This window comes from Archocentrus centrarchus, chromosome 15 (genome assembly GCF_007364275.1).
Source record: "Archocentrus centrarchus isolate MPI-CPG fArcCen1 chromosome 15, fArcCen1, whole genome shotgun sequence".
Classification (NCBI taxonomy): domain Eukaryota; kingdom Metazoa; phylum Chordata; class Actinopteri; order Cichliformes; family Cichlidae; genus Archocentrus; species Archocentrus centrarchus.
In genome coordinates this window covers 8,193,309-8,212,130 of record NC_044360.1, presented here as the reverse complement: position 1 = coordinate 8,212,130, position 18,822 = coordinate 8,193,309, and the positions used below count along the sequence as shown (strand labels likewise).

Genomic DNA, 18,822 nt, shown 5'->3' with positions numbered 1-18,822 from the left:
GTATTGCTCTATGCAGCCTGCAAACACAGCCGCAGGTTAGCATATCAAAATTACTTAAGTCACACTGACACAAATACTGTAGCATGCCATGTTGTCTGAAGTGTGTTTAAATTTTAAATTTGACAAAATATTAAATATCTTTAAATAACTACGTTATTATAACCTGACTTGCCCTGTGGCCAGGCAGTTGTTTGATATCAGTCTTCGTATATGTATTACTATTTAGTATGCAATATGTCATCTATCTGCCTATCACACCAGTTGACTGTGATACATCTCTATAAATAATGTGACATGGCATGTCACATGGGTCTGGCTGCATGGTTTCAGTACAACACATTTGGTAAATATAGTCCAGCTGCCTATAAAGAAAATCATAGTAAACTGGTGTTTTTCACCTCATAGGTATGAAAAAAGAATATGAAAGTTCATATTTATCTGTAGCTGACAGTCTTAATAAGCAACACTCCAGTATTTTTAGCAGATGCTGTCCATGTCCACCCAAAATTATTAAAAGTTGTTATTTAACCGGATGTTTAAAGGTTTTTGTAAACAACTTATTACTGTTCAGGTTTGGCTTTTCCAAGACTAATACTACCTTATTTACTGTGTTTATAAAAATAATAATTATAATAAACAGTAATCACTTAGGCCCATGACTTTGCCATAAGCTATAAGGCTGAGGCTCAGCTGCGGGTGGTCGTACTGCTCCTGGGACATCAGCATGCGGACAGTCTCTCCTGAGATGAAGGCATCTTCGAAGTTTTGCTCAGCCACAGGCTTCAGAGGGAATTTGCAGTACATGTCCAAAGCAGCCTGAGGATCGGACGGCTCCAGCAGCCACACAAGCTCAATGTAGGCATCGTGGATCTAAACAGTCAGTTCATTAATCATATCTGATCTACACACCAGACAAACACCAAGTGCTTATAAATCTCTTTAAATAAAAACTTCTGCAGGGTGCCCAAATATAGAACATATTCGCTGTAGATGAGATGTATGAAAATGCGTCCTCAAATTATCAGCTAGTGACATTTTATTGGTGCTGTCTAATTTTTTTCCCCACATATTTTGAATGTCCTGGCTTATACTGCACATTTTCTTCAGACACAATTCAGATTTTTTTTTTTCAGGCAAAAATTTAGGAACAAAGGATTTCAAGTGTTGAACAGAAGACTTTAAAATATGATTATATGTAGTGTCATTTTCCAGCCCAACAGAGGAACACATGACTATTCCACAGAGGTGATGGGTGAAAAAAAATCCTTATGTTAATACTGGAAGCTATTGTAAAGCATGTTGGGAAACTCTTGAAATCTGAATATAAAAGATTATAACTGACCCCTGGTGCCATAGCAATGACCTCTTAGTATAGCTGTTTTGCATGGTCCTGGGTGTCTGGAGAGCGTGAGTAGGCACGAGCGAGGCCCAGCCTTGCTGCATGAGATCTGCGGTTCACCGGACTGGACTCGCTGACTTCCTCTGTCACAGCAACTGAATGGAGATTTTTTTAGCCCATATTTTACTCGTTTAATGTTCTTGGAAAATCTGTGCAAAGTTAGTATACCTATAACAGTGGTGCTAAACAGGTGATGTCAAATCATCTGCATGTCAAGTTATGATTACCACCTTTTTACATTTTATACATTCAGTTAAACATCATTATAGTTGAACTTCTTGAACAGAAAGTTCATAAGCCCACGTTTGTCATCAAGATTCCTCTTTTTAGTTTTTCCTGGTATAAAACTGGAGCTTACAAAACCATATTCACACCTCAACAAGAAAGGGTTTTCACTTGCCACACTTAATGCCTCTGCAGTGCCTTACCCTCTGCTGTCCTTAAAGTATCAGGGCAACTGTCCTGTTTAGACTTGTTGAGAGGCAACTGGGGTTTAGTGTTGTGAGAAAGTTTCACCCTATCTGACTGGGCAGCTGCTCCAGACCTCCCCCTACAGGAGAGAAAATATAGTGCACAAGCTCTAAAAATGTATTTGTTGTTTCAAAAATCAGAAGCAAGGCAAAGCTATGTAGACTGAATCCACAGGAGAGCGTCCATGTTTAAATAAATAACAGTATCCAGGAAAGCCATATAAACCATGTATCTGCAAACACCTTACTCAGTACACACCTGGCTGCAGGGGTTTTGGCTGGAAGCCGGACAGCTTTCCCTCCCCTGATGGGGGCTGGACGTGGTGCTTTGGTTACAGCTACTGCTACACACCCTTGACTGAAACCTCCCCTGCCCTGCTGAGCTCCTCTTTTTGCCACTTTGGTGTCATAAGGCTCCTTCACACCTGCTAGCTGGGTGATGGATTGCTTGGCAGCTTCCTTAGCCTCCAGCCACTCTAGCCACCACTTTTGTTCTGAGCAAACAGATAATGGTGACAAAAAATCCAATTCCAAAGGGCTCTCATCAATATTTTTGACCATATTAAAAATGCATCAAAATCATTAGCCTACTAGAAGAAATAACAGCATGATATTCATTCAACATTATCACCAGTTCTAAAGTTTAATAGGAAGTATTAATTCTGGCATGGAACACATGCACATGACATGGAATATGAAATTCACATGACCACCAGCGATGTCAATGAAGTATGTTTGCTAGAAAATATAAGTTCCCTTTCATTGTGCTAACTTATGCTTTCTTGCATCCTCTCTCTTCCTGTGACCAGGAAATTGTTCCCTCTGGGTCATCATGGAGGACCGTCCAGTTCTGTGAATGTACCTCAAGGAGATGAGGAGCGAGGAGAACGTATGCTTTTGAGGGTTTCCTCGACAGAGGACACACAGGTTTATGGCACTGATCTTTCCAAAAATTAAAAGATTTAAAAGGAGTTCCAAATGATGACTAAAATCAACACTGGTAATAGCATCACTAAAAATCTGATAAATTAATCAGTGTACATATCTTATGAGAATAAGAGAAGAGGCCATAAGATTAGAAGCACTGTGGACATTCATATCAGTCAGTGATCCAGCTGTGCGGCATCATAAGTAACTAACATAGCTTCAGACTGACGCTATGGAAGCAAGACTATTTCATTTGGCAGCTTTGGCTCTTGCATCTGCTTCCTCTCATCCCTCTCTCTCACATCCTCGCTGGGAGGAAGAAAAGCAAGTGAAGGAAGTGAGGAGGCATGTTAGCATTAATGAAAAGACTCATGCTGTTGCCAACAGCCTACGGTGGTGCCCTTCCTCCTACTTGTAAGGTGGAGGAAGCTGGTTCATCTGGGTGGGGTCAGGCCTAAAATTCTCCTTTATTTTCTGTTGATTTCTACACATTATGCCTGAACCAGCTTCCTTCACCTCACAAGTGGGAATTGGTGGACCACTGCAAGCTGCTGGGAAAACCATCGTTTCTGGAAAGCACATTTCAGTGAATGTACATAGACTCACTGGTCAGCTGTTTTGGTGGCTCTCCAATCAGAGTCTTGAATTCCAGTTCAATGCTGGCCTGGAGACTGAGACAGGCATCACTTATGGCTTCCTTTGACTTTTCTGAATATGGGTTATTGTCGTACTGAGCCAGCTGTGCCAGACTCAAGAGACACAGGGCGTGGCTGTCACGAGGTGTGGTGACTACTGCAAGATGGCATATCTAATGCACCAGCAGTAAAGAGGCAGGAAGAGAAAAATAGCCTGAATTATGTCACACCAACCACTTATGGAAATGAACATATTAAGCAAAAGCTGAACACTCATACCCTTTCCTGCATGTCCAGCAGCTCCTGGCAGGGAGCAATAGAGGTGCAATGTATGAGAGCTGTGAGGGCCTGGCATCTTTTTGCCACCAGAGACTGCCTCTCAATGCCAGCCTTAGCCTGGCGTTCACCCTGCTGGATCAGCCTCTGCAGCAGGGCAAAATGAGCATCCAGCAGCACCCACTCCAGCTGCCTGCTCACCTCACCACACCGTACACACTGACTCACACTCTGGGCACTCAGCACTGCCACACTGAAGCAGCACAGAGACAAGAAGACTGTTTTTATGTAGTGGTTAAAACAGCTAAACTGGCTTATACTTTTAAATAAGACTTTTCTTTGGATCACACATTCACTGCTGAGATGAGTGAATCAGTGACAGTTAATTGGAGCTGATAGCCACTGCAAACACTGAATAATAAAACCAGCAAAACAAGAACTGAAAGTTTTACATACATATGGTAAACCTGTTCAGCACTCATGGCCTTTGTGGATAATGTGTTTCTTTGCTGCAGCTGACCCAGAGTGAGAAGGCCTCGTAGGAACTGTGTATTGAGGCTACACAGAGGGTTTGATGGATCTTGCTCCTCCCAGCTGTAAACAAAATCATAAAATGTATGGCAGCACAAACACAAAACATTATGACCCTAGTAACCTTAGAAGCACACAAGAGCAGGGGCAGAAACTCCTAACTAACTAAAAAGATGCTTCAAGGCACAGTTTCAAAGAAACTGTTTTGGATTCAGACCAAAATGTAATTAATTCTTCCTCTGCATATACTCCACCTTTCCACCATGTTTCAGTAAATAAATATGGTGTTAAGTAGAAAACCTGAAGCCAAATTCAGACTGAACTATGGATGACACAACATGTAGCATGTCAATGTGCTTCTGCAGACTACAGCAGTCTCTTTCACCAACCTATTCTCCTTTCTGTAGGCTTAAAGACAACAGGCCAGTATATTACTGGTGCTGCCGTGGCCTCACACCCTCCCTCTCTCACTGAATATATCCACCTCCACCACACACACACACCTCTTGCTGCAGCGCTGGCTGATAAAGTGCTCCAGTCCCTGCTGTAAGAACAGAGCAGCCTCCTTCTCTGCATCCTCAGAGGCTTTCTGCTGCTGCTGCAGTAGAGCCAGCCCTGCAAAGAATCTGAAAAAAATTAAGGCAACACACGAGACACGTTGAAGAGCTCTGATATAGTTTTCAGATGTTTAGAATCCAGACCCAAATGATCCTGTTTAACAGTCTTTAATACTCTTTTTAACTTAATATTACCTTTATTTAAAAAATATATATAGTTTATATTGTATATATCATAGGCTTATAAGTAAACGAGAATTTAAGGAGGATAAGGTTATTTAAAAAAAAAAACACAGACACAGAAAAAGATATTCATGCTTTAATCTCTCCGTTCTTTATTAGAACAGAGAGGCTAAAGGTCATTAGCTGAGCAACAGTTTTTCAAAAGGTTGCTTTTAAGCTTTTAAAAGTTTGCTTGATATTTATACTTTTTCACTGGGTCACTGTGAGTTTCAGAATTAATTTTCAAGACTGATCTATAATCTATCATCTATGTCACAGTGACATCACAGTGTGAGATCCTCACAGCCTCCTAGCTCTATGATAGCTAATTAGTCATACTGATACAATATACACCGATCAAGCATAACATAATGACCACTGGTGAAGTGAACACTGAAACACTGATCATCTCTTCATCATGGCACCTGTTAATAGGTGGGATATATTAGGGAACAACTGAACATTTTGTCCTCAAAGTTATGGGACTTCCAGCTGCCCCTGTCCACTGCTGAAAGCATCAACAATGGGCATGTGAGCATCACAGACCGCAGAGCAATGGAAGAAGGTGGCCTGGTCTGATGAATCACATTTTCTTTTACATCACATGGATGGCTGGGTCCATGTGTGTCATTTACCTGGGAAATACCTGGCACCAGGATGCACTATGGGATGAAGGCAAGCTGTCAGAGGCAGTGTGATGCTTTGGACAATGTTCTGCTGGGAAAACTTGGGTCCTGCTATCCATGTGGATGTTACTTTGACAAGTACCACCACCTAAGCTTTGTTACAGAGCATCTACACCCTTTCATGGAAATGATATTCTTTGATGGCTGTGGCCTCTTTCAGCAGGATAATGCAACCTGCCACAAAACAAAAATGGTTCAGGAAAGGTTTGAGGAGAACAGCAGGAAGTTTGAAGTAATGACTTGGCCTCCAAATTCCCAACAGGTCTGATCCATGGAGGTCCCACCTCGCAACCTACAGGACTTAAAGGATCTGTTGCTAACATCTTGGTGCCAGATACGACAGCACACCTTCAGGGGTCTAGTGGAGACCATGCCTCAACAGGTCAGTTGAGGCATGTATTGGCAGCAAAAGGGGGACCAACACAATATTAGGCAGATGGTTATTGGTTGGTCTGTTTCCTTCTTTTACTACATACAATGCTGTGAGCTGACATGAGTGCAGGGTGTAGAGGGCATAGTGCCAGTCCACTCTGAAAGTGCAGCAGGGCTTCCCTTTGCCTCCCCTGGAGTAGCAGCAGCCTGTACTCCCAGCTGTCCGGGCACAGAGACCAGGCATCCAAGTACTTCAGAAGGGCTCGATGGACGTAGCTCTCTTCTTCCCGCATGGCTGCACTGATCTTCAGCAACAACAAGTCAGAGTTTATTGATGATTAGAAATTAATAGGTGCTTTGACTCAAAAACAACTTTACAGAACAATAACTATATTTGTCATGGTAATGTCATGGCAGAACTTAAGTATCCAGAACTGTGACAGTATCTTGTGTTTCCTTAAGACACGGATATTGAGTTATATAACTAGCAATGAAAAATACTAAGGTCCTCAGCTGCATAAAGTTCAACTTTGTACCGACTTAAGCATCTTTGTATAGCCTTTGGAAATGTTATCTGTAATATTCTGAGATGCTGAACTGAATAAGGTTTACACAAAGGTTAGGGTGATTGTACATTTAACAGATCAGCCATAAGTCAAACAGCAGTTCATTTGATGTTAAAGATAGGCAGAGGAATAGGGAGACAGCTGAGGCTCTCTGTACTGGCCCCTCAATAATCTTTTTCATCACTATCAGACAAAACTGTTTCCTCAAGCAATAGGTGCAGAGGTACTGACAGCATATAACACCGTTACCTTGCCAGTTTTCCTAGAGAGCCAGATGTAGAGAGTCTGAACATAGTCTGCTTTGTTGGACTGTCCCTGCTCTTTGAGCAGATGATACTCTTTATCCAAAGCCTGCAGCTGGTTCTCTACTGTGGGCGTTCCAAGGAAGCCGTGCAGTTTACACACAGCCAGGATGTCATCCTGATGTGCTGTTGATTTGGCATCACTTAATTCATCTCTCTCTCTGTAAGCCTTGGAGTTGAAACATGAGGGGTTGAATAGCTTTCAACTCAAAAATCAATGAGACATTTGCACTAAAAGTACTACTTTTTTAAAAATATTTTCTGAAAGCTTTCTCAAATTTTATATATCTCTAGACCTCTATATGCTTATGAATAAATAATTAAAATTTGTAATGCAACAGAAATGCTGTGTTGTTAAAGGACATTTAAATTGTATTTGAACATTTATTTGTAATTTAAAATGACCAAGTTATTTACCATGTAAATTTAATTAAAAAATGGCCTCAAGGAAAGGTAGCTTCTGGTAGAGCTAGTACACTACACAGATTTCTCAACAGTACCGTACCTTCCTCTGGAGGCTGTACATCTCTATAGCATAATGGTGCTCCTCCAGCACGAGACCCAGCTGGAAGTGAAGCCTGACATCTCTGGAGTTGAGTCTGATAGCTGATGCATAGTGGACAGCAGCCTGCCCCAGGCTATGCAGAGGAGAGTGGCTGTCTTCATGCTGCAATAGGTCCCCTGTGGAAATGTGAAAAACAAAACACTGCCGTATATGGTACACATCAGACAAAATGACCAGAGGATTTGCATATATATGAGAGAATTAGCATCTATATAGAGCTGGTAAACAACATTTTTCATTGACCTTATTCCACTGCTCCAGGATATGAACAAATTACATTTAAGAGTTTTTAGGGCCTTTTAAAACTCACTTCAAACGAAATTTAAGTCTAAAGTTCCAATAGAGATACACATCAAAAGTAAGTATGTAACTATAATTTTACCTTACTATTCAGTTTGAATTGAGACCAGTGTGTTTAGTTTAGTGTGTAGATGTCTAAATGTGTTTGTTAATGTGAAAAAAAAATAGTATTGTTGTCCTTAACAAGACCCCAAGAATCCATAGTGTGAAACAGCTTTGATACATTTGCTTTGTAAGTATTTAATCACCAGCCCGAACACCAAGGATAGTTTTCATTTTTAAGTCATTTGTCATTAAAGTTGCATTTTACCATTTCTGTATTCTAATGAGCAGACATGCTAAGAATACCTTCTTTTTTTGTATTTTTAATATGCTTCCTTACAAACAAGCTATAAGCATCAAGTTACCTTATGTGTCTTATCAGGCTGTTACTACCACTACCCATTTTTACACATATGAAGACAGCTTAAAAAGTTAGAAAAAAATAATTTAAGGACCAGTATACAGTCTGCTTTAGTTTTTCATTAAATAACTCAGCTGACTTCAATTCAACAGTTTTTGTAACTCTTTGGAATGCTGGTGGTATCCTCAAAGTACTGTCGGCTACCAGCAACAGTGTAAGCTTGGTGGGAATGTTTTGCTCCAGAAATCATGAGCTGGAAAGCCAGATTTGAACATCTGTCATGTCATTTCAGTAGTACATAATTTAACAGTTGATTCTATAAACCTTATAATCTTATTACTGCAATTTTGACTTGGATTTGGTGTTGTGTGCTCTTTGAAATTGAACTCATTTTAAATGACTTTTTTTTTTTAAAAAAAACAAAAAACTGTGTTTCTGTTTCATTCAAACACTAATACTTCACAGCACACTGCATAATGAAAACTAAAAAGACTCTCGCATGTAGCTGCCTTCTCTTTTACTTACCAAGGACTGGATGCGCCTTTGCATGAAATATTCAGTGAGAGTAACTTCCCTTGGCAAGAGTGTCCTTTATCTGTCAAACTGCACTGATGTCAAGCTTTTAAATTGTAATATTCCCTGGAAAGTTACATAATCCACCTAGCAGACCCATTCAGCAGTTAATGCTAACAGTTGCTGTTTTATAACTAATACATACTAAGTGAAATAAAGTCCTTTTTCCAATGGGATTTGTGAGCCTACCATAAACATTTACCTAGTGTTAATGTGCAGTAAACAGTCTCTTAAGAAAATGAAATCATTTTCAACAGGCAACACTCAAGTGATACAATACGACCTTTGTGTTTTCCAGCACAACATGAAAAGACAAACTTAACACTTTACTAACAACCCTCCATGCAGCTTGATCTTGTACAACAACAATAACAAAAAAAAGCCTGTGTGCATTTTAAGAAGTCCGTTTCTCTTAATCAGTTTAGTTCCAGTGGCTCTCATTCTCATTCTCAATTGCTGATGTGATGATGCTGATCTCAGAGTGATCAACAATTAGCAAGGCAAAAGTAGCTCAGAAAACATGAGCACAAACTTGAGTGTGAGTGTCTGGCACATCAAATAGAAGACAGACGTTTCAGAGACAGTTGCTTACCAGCCTGTTTTCATGTATTTTTTTTTTTTTTATTAAGTTGAGCTGTGGTGTGGAGGTAAGGCAAGCAAAAAGTCTTTTGGTCAAGAGTATTTTAAAATAATTACAATTACAATTTCTTTACACTCTGTCTGACCCACATTTTCTTTTGGATCACCATCTTACAACACAGCATAATGATTCATGAAGTGTTATAATGTAGGAGTGAAAGTATTAGTTGGTGAAATTAAGTTGTACCACTGTTTCAGTGTAGTATTTGTTGTCAACAGACTTTGATAGATGACTAGCTTTTAAACCAGTAGTGGTCCTACACTATTGCTTTGTAAAGTGCTACATGCCTGGCTTTGGCAGATGCTGCCTGTAGAGTTTAAGGTGCTCCTGGGCCAAAGCACACAGCTTGTCCACGCTGTCTTCTTCTGCTGTTATTTGTAGTCTTTTCTCCCAGTTACGCATCTGTAGTAGAAAACAGGGCAAGCTTAAACAGATAGGAGAAGAGTTATAGATGTAGGAGTGAGGAAGAGGAATTATTTTAAGACTTATTGCTACCTATATGTAGCAATAAAGAATATGGCAAATGTAAATCTTCGTTAGCCTCATTTATATAACATAATCAGGGAAATGTTAAATAAACCACACATACAGACATACAGTCAAACTTACATCCATTTCAACATATACACTTACATCCATGCATTAGCTGTAAACTATAACCAAAAATAATGGGAGTTTGTTAGGTTTAACAGAAAAGTAAAGCTTCGTATCATCAACATGCTGATGGTAGAGAATGCCTTAGAAAAATGAAACAAACAAATAAACAAAAAAACACCAGTCAGAATATTAACTAACTGCACATTGTAACAAACACACAGTGCAGTTCATTACCTCGTAGATGTGCTTGGTCTCTATCTCACGGCATTTGCCTGATTCAAAGTGATTCTTATACCAATCTGTCTCTGTTACATCCTGAAAGAAACAGTACCCTGGTTATACCACACAAAAAAGGCTTTTCTACATTTCTGCATTTACCAGGTTCAATTGATGAAACTTAAAAGCTTTGAACTGGACTGACAAGGTGGCTCTAATTGATATACAGAACTGGCTTCATCATCCTAGTAATGGTATAATAACAATTATACGCTATTTTTTACTCATTCAACACAGAAGTAAACACTGCTTTTACTGTGGAAGTCAAACTGGCAGTTAGCCACAGTAAACGGAGTACTGACTTGTAAATAAAGGATGAGCAGAGTCAAGGTCGATATCAGTGATTCTGGCATTGTAGATTACTGCTTCATCTTTTACACTGACCTTTGCATCCAGGTCCCCTGTAGGTTTATGTAAACAGTCCAGAATGTGTGACCCAAGCTCAGACAGTTTCATTACACCGTCACACCCTTTGTGTAAAAAGACACACACACACAGCAAATATAAAATAAATTGCACATTAGAGGTGGACTGGGATGGACTGACCTATCAGTTTATCTAACAAATCTGTAGAATTAGTGATTTGCTATACATCATAGAATGTTTTTCATATAGGAAATAAATCATTCATTGGCAATTAATACTTAGCATGAACCAAAGGGTAAGAAATGGACATGACTATTGGCAAATATTTTACACGATATATGTTAGTTGATTCAAGACTTACCTGTGACTGATAGACACAGGCCTGTAGAAAGCACTTAGGGATACTGGACATTCATAGTCCAGCTGTTGTTTCAGATCAGTGAAGGTCAAAGGCACAGGAATCAGCTCTCGAGTCACCAGCACTGTGTACACCTGAAAAGGTTAGAGGATCATTAGTTATAAAAAGCTACTTTCAGACATCCACCACAGTGGATGTCTCCACATATTTTTAGTTTGCACATATTTTTGCACCAGATGCCTTTCCTGATGCAACCCTCTGTGGGAATTGTGTCTCCTCCCAGTCTTGAACCAGGGATCTTTCATGCCTTAGGCAAATGTGTTAAACACTACACTTCATTAGGTATACCACTCATTTAACAAAAAAGAAATAAAAACAATGAGTTATCAGGTGGATAATGGTGAACTTCAATGCTCTTCAAAGCTTGGATGAATATCTGCTAAAAAAAAGAAAAAAAAAGTTTTTAATAGAAGTATAGCATCAAGTCAGTTAAACTTCTGGGATATTGATCTGGTGAGCAGAGGGGGTTGTTAATTAGTTTCAGCTGCTTTGGTGTTAATGAAATGAATAACAGATGAACTAGAGGGGAAACAATGAGACAACCCCTAGAACAGGAATGGTTTTACAGGTGGAGGCCACTGACTTTTTTCCCTTCATCTTTTCTGACTGTTTTTTCACTCATTTTGCATTTGGCTATGGTCAGTGTCACTACTGGTAGTATGAGGTAATACCTGGACTCTACAAAGGTTGCAGGTAGTCCAACTCTTCCAGGATTGCATGTGTCATTGCCAGAAAGTTTGCTGTGTCTCCCAGCACAATCTCAAGAACATGGAGATTTCAGGAGACAGGCAGTAACTCTAGGAGAGCTGGACAGGGCCGTAGAACATCCTTAACCAGTCAGCAGGACTGGTATCTGCTCCTTTGTGCAAGGATCAACAGGATGGGTAGTGCCAGAGCCCTACAAAATGACCTTCAGCAGGCCACTGGTGTGAATGTCTTTGACCAAACAATCAGAAACAGACTGCAGTAGGACAGTAGGTCCTGAGTTCCTCCTGGTGCATGACAATGCCCGGCCTCATGTGGCGAGAATATGCATCCTGGAGGATAAAGGAATTGATACCACTGACTGGCCCCCACACTCACCTGACCTAAATCCAAGAGAACATCTTTGGGACATAATTGATTCAACTGAAACATAATGTCTGACTGAAACATGCACCTCAGATTGTCCGGGAGCTCAGTGATGCCCTGGTCCAGATCTGGGAGGAAATCCTCCAGGACACCTTCCATCATCTCATTAGGAGCATGCCCCAATGTTGCCAGGTATGCATACAAGCATGTGGGGGCCATACAAACTACTGAGTACCCTTTTGAGTTGCTCCAATGAAATTTCAGCAAAATGGACTAGACTGCCACATAATTTTTTCACTTTGATTTTCAGGGTGTTTTTGAATTCAGCCTTCCCTCAAACATTCCATGTGGCATCCTTTCATTCCTAACACATTACCCAGTATAGATATCCAGCATGATTTTTTTTTTTCATTGAGATCTGATGTGTTTTCAAAGTGTTCCTTTAATTTTTTTGAGCAGTGTATGAAGTTTGTGCACAATTCATTTCTCATCATACCTGTGAAATACTGCCATCTGGTGAACGGACTGAAATCTCCATCACTGTGTCTCCAAAATTCAGAGGGACTGGTTGCGAGCTGCTCACTCCATTTACTGCAACTTTAATGCCTCTGTCAGGCACTTCAGGAAGCAGTGTCACTGAATTACAATAAAAAGGAACAATACCTGGAGGAAAAAAATATTGCAAACCTTTCAATTCTTTGCATTTAGAATATTTACACATATATTTACATACATTTATATTTCTGCTGCTTTTGTGTATCTATTGAACTAGAAATCAATGACTCAATAAATTATTGATAAATTTCATATACAAGTTATTGTTTAACACAGATAGGACGTACTCACTATTGTATTCAAAAACTTTGGTACAAAACGCAGGATGAAGTGAAATATTTCTTTCCAAAGCCAGATTACTGAGCTCTGCGACCTTTGCTGACAGTTTGATGATTTCCACACTGTATTTCTTTATGGTTCCATCCTCAGCTACCACCTCGATTTCTATTTTGTTAACCCCGTCTTTCAGTTTAATGGTGCTAGACCCTTCACCCAAGAGCTGAAATAGATATCACAAGGTTAAATTACATGCTTATGAGACTTGCACGGAAAAAGAGAGGCCACAAAGCTTACAGGGCGGTACTCACGATACTGTATGAAGCCCCACAGTCGCTTGTCACCACGTCCAGAGTCACTTCATTGACACTGCTCTCCACTTTCACTTTGTAGTCTGTGACTTCAGGCGTGAAGGCTGGACGGATCTTCCCAGCAGAAACAGCGAGCTTCTCCAAATCACAGTTGTCCATGGCGACTCGGGACTCTTCTTTAAAGCATACTTTTGTTGAGCTACAGCAGTCCCAAAACACAGCACTTAACCTGCTGTCTCACATCCCAGGACGCCCAGATTTATTTACCACACTGACGCCCCTCGTTACTACAGTTACATGACCACTTCTGTTATCTTCGGATATTAAGTTACTGCATATGCATATTTGAAATACATTTTGCCGTTTAGTGATGATGAAAACAACTGTCACAAAAACTTAGTTCTTACTTTAGACCACTGTTAAAAAAGTGTCCAAAGGTGGTTATACGTAAATATTGAAAGGAAAGTGTCGATTTAGAGAGAACACACTTTTGTCTAGACAAAAGCAGCAGCTGTCACTAAAAATAAAAATACAGATAACTGTAAATAAAGCTGTTATCAAGTTATAAAATAAGTTTAAAACATTCAGCTCACGGTAAGTAGCTGTCACACTCCTCCAAACGGCAGACGGCAGTAGAGGAGCGAAGAAGAAGAAGATGACGACTGTTTCAACGTCATTTCCTGTCGGCTAAAGCGTGTTGTCTGCTGGAAGGGTAGATATGTGATTTTTTTTTTTTTTTTAATGTTGTCAGATTTAATTTACAGTGAACCCGTGTTCCTATTAAATTAATTAATTAATAAGTAACTTACACCAACCCGTTTGTCACTTTTATCTGTTTAACTAAACGTTTTTACGTTTCCGGTTAGCACTGTATGCAAGCTCTCTCACTGGACAAAAGTAAGTGTTAGATCAAAATTACACGACAGTGTGGGACTTCAGTTCTTTCACAGAAACATGGCCGCAGAAAGCTCCGCTGAGGACTACCCTCACGAGATCGATGAGCAGCTCACGGGCTTCGACTCCTCGGTTAATTCAGTCAAAACCATGTTGGAGAAGTTGATGTCGATGCCCAGAAATGACCTGCTGCAAAAGGTAGACTGAATACTGTGGGCCTTCAGAGGCGTTTGGTTGCTTAGATTTGTGCTTGTGGGGTCCTTCCTTCTGTACACACTCATACGCTCACCGGCCACTTTGTTAGGTACACCAAGAATACAAGGTACATAAAGACGAGCAAACAAACTGAGCATTAGAATGGGGGGAGGTGGTCTGAGGATTTCAGAAATTGCTGAACTTCTGGGATTTTCCACCACAGCCATCTTTAGGGTTTACAGAGAATGGTCCAAAAAGGAGAAAATATCCAGTGAGCATCAGTTCTCTGGGTGAAAACGCCTTGTTGATGCCAGAAGTCAGAGGAGAATGGTCAGACTGCCGTGTGCTCATAGGAAGGCAATAGTAACTCACATAACCACTCATTACAACCAGGATATACAGAAGGGCATCTCTGAATGCACAACACATTGAACCTTGCTTCAGATGGTCTACAGTAGTAGAAAACCACACCAGGTGCCACTTTTATATACTAAGAACAGGAAACTGAAGCTACAGTTCACACAAGCCTCCAGCAGAAGATTGGAAAACATTTCTTAGTGTGATGAGTCCCAGTTTAAATTTGGCTGATAGGATTAGAATTTGGTGTAAACAACATGAAAGAACGGATCCATCCTGCCTTGTATCAGCGGTTCAGGCTGCTGCTGCTGGTGGTGGTGGTGTAATGGCGTGAGGGGTATTTTCTTTGTACATTTTGGGTACATTAGTGCCCAAATTGAGCATCATTTAAAGGCCATCTTTTGATGGCTGTTTCCACCAGGATAACAGGCGATGTCACAAAGCTGAACTCGTCTCACGGTTTCTTGAACATGACAATGAGTTCACTGTACTCAAATGGCCTCCACAGTCACCAGATCGCAAACCTGCATTTATTAACATTCCTGTCATATCTCAAATTGGATACAAGGTTTTAGATAGATAGATTCAACTTTATTCTCATTGCTCAGTACAAGTACAGGGCAATGAAATGCACTTAGCATCTAACAGAAGTGCAAATAGTAGCATTGTGCAAAGTTGTAGGAGTGCAAATATGAAAACTGTGCATTTACAGAGTACAAAAAATAAAAGGTTTTGTGCAATTATGGATAAAGTGCAAGTGCATAGTGCAATTATAAGAGAGTGTGATAAATATGAGATGTGGCAAATAAGAATTTATATTTATATCTATGGATATTTATAAATGCAGAATAAATATGTAGAGTGGTTAAATAAGTTATAATATTTACAATGTCCAGTGAACAGAGTGTAAGGTTAGTCCAGTGTGTGCCATGTGGGCAGTAGCTGCCCTGATGTGGTGTGGTGGGTAGTTATGAGTGAATTGAGGAGTTCAGCAGTGTAACAGATAGTGGGGAAAAGCTATTCCTGAGCCGAGTGGTTCTGGCACGGGTTCGCCTGTATCTCCTCCCAGAAGGCAGGATGTTATATACAGTGTGTGACTTGGGTGAAAAGAGTCCCTGATGATGCTGTGACATCCAACCGTGTCATTAATCTAACACAAGGTTAACACACATTTAAGCAGCTTGTAATGTATTATGCCTTTGTAATCAACCTTTTAGAGAGTATACATTATTCAATGGAACTGTACTCTATATTAAATACAGTAGAGATTCATTTAATGGGAAAAAATATACTAACTCTGTTATGTGCGACAGGTTTTAAACTAAATCTGGTTTATTGACAGCTGGATCCTTTGGATCAAGCCAAGCTGGATCTGATGTCTGCCTACACCCTTAATTCATTATTCTGGAGTAAGTTTTTATTTTTCATGTTGATTCATGAATATAAATTGTACCAAAAAAAACCTTTTTTTTTTTTTGTGAAAACATACTGAAGAGACAAACGTAATTTCTTTTCAGTTATATGGGTATCATCTGTATGTAAAATATGAACATGTGGCCTTACTTTTATTTTCTCCAGTGTACTTGGTAACGCAAGGAGTCAATCCCAGAGAACATGGAATCAAACAGGAATTAGTATGTACTGTCTATCTCTGACATATTAATTCGTTGTATATAGTCATATTACTTCCTCAGTAACCATTTTGTTATTTCAGGAGCGAATAAGGACGTATATGAACAGAGTGAAGGAGATCACTGACAAGAAAAAAGCTGCCCGCCTGGATAAGAACGCTGCTGCACGCTTTGTCAGGAGTGCTCTTTATGATCCAGATGATAAGGATTCTAGAAAGAAAGCAGCAGACACAGCTTCTAAAGCCCCTCCATCAAAGCGTCCGAGGCAGAAATGAAATGAAGCACGAGCTGCAGAGTGTGGTCGCAGTGACACGAGCACCGCTTTTAAGGGTGATGAACACTGAAGTACAGTAGTTTGCTCATAAGCCATATTTGAAGGCTAAGGTTGTCTGGTCAACCATTAGACAAGACAGCAGGACAGAACTGTGATTCAAATGAGTTACACAGCAGTCAGGATCTTAGCTTGTAGTCATGGATTTTGTCAACATTGCCCTGCAAATTTAAGCATTTTACAAGCAAAAGAGTGTAATTAGTACCTTTGAGCCTTTATCTTGGATGCTTTTGTATTTTGTTGCTGGCAGCTGCTCTGATTTGATACATATGTTGTAATGTTCTTGTAATGTTACATTGTTATAAAATCTTTGTATTTTGAAAAAGTGGTTCAATGAATCAAAAGGTTTTTTTTTTTTGTTTTTGAAAATATAGATTTTTTTTAAACAAATACCATGTTTTGAGTATTATTAAGAAAACTTTAGTTGTATTGCATTTAGCATAAAATATTTAACAAAAAAACAGTGTTTGTGAATTATTTTCTTTTATAGAATTTATGAGCAAGTAGTGTCGCATAACAGCAAGAAGGTACAGGGTGCGAACCTTCTGGTCAGCTGCCTGTTTCCTGCTCTGGTGGATGTGAGTGTGTTAGGTTGGTTGTCTGTGTTGGCCCTATGATGAGATGACCCCTGCCTAAGACAGGGGTCAGCAATCCATTTTCCCAAAGGGGCCATGTGAGAAGCTGGGACTGTTGTGGAGAGCCGCAACAATAAGCTTACAAAAAGATAATATTGAGCAGAATTGAGTTCATCTTATTAGTCTGGCCCTCCAAAGCAGTCCCAGTTTCTCACGTGGCTCCCTTGGGAAAATTTAATGCTGACCCCTGGTCTAAGGTATACCCAGTGTTTTGCCTTATGTCAGCTGGGATTGGCTGTACCCCATGTTCTGTTAAGAGTAAAAGATTGTCCAAACACACTCTGAAAATGGAGCTTTTGAAAAACTCCTTCCAGGTTGAAGGTTTTGAGAAGCTCATGTTTTGTGGTTAAATGGAGAAAAGGAAAGATTTTTGTCTTGCACCTTCAAAGGTGAGCACCTTTATCTCCTTTTTTGATGTCACACTTCGTGTCGTGTTATTCTTGTAGGCTTCTGATTGGCCACCAAAGCAGTAGGTGGGTTATGTCACCACCTGTTTTTCAAAATGAAAGGGAAACATCCCTGTTTAAAATAAATAACTTGTGTCTGTGGATGCAGTCTAAGCAAACTTTACTAAGTAGGCCTTTCATTCAGAAATAATTTGACATGTTAGAAAAGTGCTGATATATTATTAATAGTTGATAAAATTCCATGAAATAGATACATTATTCCAGCTGTGCATGATGGTTCACACTGTCATTAACTAGAACACATGAATACACCAGAGCCCTTTGTAATTTAGTTCTTGCTTCTGCACTGATGAGTAGCAGCTTCTGCTGTGAAAGGCCCGTTTTCTGATGTGACACCTTGTCCTTGAGTAAGAGAAAGTGATAAATGGTTATGAATCTGCAGTAGCCTGATTTTCATTTGTGCTGAGTTGTAAAGTGCAAGTGGATCACTATAAGAAGGAGGGATTCATACAAGTAAGGGAAATCGGTTTTTTAACTCTGTGGCATCATTTGATTCAGAGCAGTTGTTCTCAACCTGTGGTAGGGGCCACAGTATGAATATGATTTTAAGTGGGATCATTTAAAAAATGGGTTTGCTAATGCTATTGTGTTGATTATTTTCTCACTGAAATGAAATGCTCATGCACCACAAATAGGGATGTGGTGCATGAGCTTTTTTTAGCTTCTGAAGTGGGGCATATCAGAAAAAGTTGATAAACCGCTGATACAGAGGTTATTGAATCAGGCTACAGCACTGCAATTTTTAGTGCTAAATTCAGATTTAATACTCATATCTAATTCTTTTTTTAATCTTTATTATGACTTATATCATCTTTCACTGTAAAGTGGCTGTGGTCCTGAGCAATAATGTTGGATTTTTTTAAATTATTTACGAATGATTAATTAGATTACATGACAGGATTTTAAAGGTCTGTGCTACTAATGTGTTCAGACCTTTAAAATCCTGTCATGTAATCTAATTAATCCTGTCCTGCTAATTAGTCTTTATATTGTAGGTTGGTTTGTGGTGCAGTTACTA

General features: G+C 39.7%; 2 protein-coding genes and 1 long non-coding RNA gene across 4 annotated transcripts; 1 reads left to right on the top strand and 2 right to left on the bottom strand.

The window, feature by feature from the left end:
* Window positions 1-1,373: 1,373 nt before the first annotated feature.
* LOC115792866 (uncharacterized) lies at window positions 1,374-2,408 on the bottom strand. The gene is made up of 3 exons (XR_004021080.1): window positions 2,129-2,408; window positions 1,828-1,949; window positions 1,374-1,494 (listed from the first exon to the last, which is right to left on the bottom strand). It is a non-coding gene; the product is annotated as an uncharacterized LOC115792866 (long non-coding RNA).
* A 7,188-nt stretch (window positions 2,409-9,596) lies between these two features.
* On the bottom strand, window positions 9,597-13,921 carry LOC115792838 (uncharacterized). Its single transcript, XM_030747401.1, has 8 exons — window positions 13,888-13,921; window positions 13,295-13,493; window positions 12,999-13,206; window positions 12,649-12,815; window positions 11,025-11,155; window positions 10,682-10,767; window positions 10,256-10,336; window positions 9,597-9,826 (listed from the first exon to the last, which is right to left on the bottom strand). Exons 2-6 carry the CDS (start codon window positions 13,451-13,453, stop codon window positions 10,761-10,763), a joined length of 672 nt encoding a protein of 223 aa, XP_030603261.1. The 5' UTR covers window positions 13,454-13,493; window positions 13,888-13,921; the 3' UTR covers window positions 9,597-9,826; window positions 10,256-10,336; window positions 10,682-10,760.
* A 13-nt stretch (window positions 13,922-13,934) lies between these two features.
* Window positions 13,935-17,066, top strand: c1d (C1D nuclear receptor corepressor). Of its 2 annotated transcripts, XM_030747404.1 has the most exons (5): window positions 13,935-14,006; window positions 14,234-14,386; window positions 16,083-16,149; window positions 16,319-16,374; window positions 16,455-17,066. In XM_030747404.1, exons 2-5 carry the CDS (start codon window positions 14,249-14,251, stop codon window positions 16,644-16,646), a joined length of 453 nt encoding a protein of 150 aa, XP_030603264.1. In that variant the 5' UTR covers window positions 13,935-14,006; window positions 14,234-14,248; the 3' UTR covers window positions 16,647-17,066. The 2 variants fall into 2 exon arrangements, with proteins under 2 accessions (XP_030603264.1, XP_030603263.1); XM_030747403.1 differs by lacking the exon at window positions 13,935-14,006 and having other exon boundaries at window positions 14,024-14,386.
* Window positions 17,067-18,822: the final 1,756 nt, after the last annotated feature.

What these genes read in the sequence shown, in the direction of transcription:
- LOC115792838 (XM_030747401.1), bottom strand. Translation starts at nt 13,453, where the DNA reads ATGGACAACTGTGATTTGGAGAAGCTCGCTGTTTCTGCTGGGAAGATC. An exon ending in GTGGGGCTTCATACAGTATC is followed by an intron (nt 13,207 to 13,294) that starts GTGAGTACCGCC and finishes TATCTATTTCAG; the next exon opens with CTCTTGGGTGAAGGGTCTAG. An exon ending in CAAAGTTTTTGAATACAATA is followed by an intron (nt 12,816 to 12,998) that starts GTGAGTACGTCC and finishes TTTTTCCTCCAG; the next exon opens with GTATTGTTCCTTTTTATTGT.
- c1d (XM_030747404.1), top strand. Translation starts at nt 14,249, where the DNA reads ATGGCCGCAGAAAGCTCCGCTGAGGACTACCCTCACGAGATCGATGAG. An exon ending in GAAATGACCTGCTGCAAAAG is followed by an intron (nt 14,387 to 16,082) that starts GTAGACTGAATA and finishes GTTTATTGACAG; the next exon opens with CTGGATCCTTTGGATCAAGC. An exon ending in CCTTAATTCATTATTCTGGA is followed by an intron (nt 16,150 to 16,318) that starts GTAAGTTTTTAT and finishes TATTTTCTCCAG; the next exon opens with TGTACTTGGTAACGCAAGGA.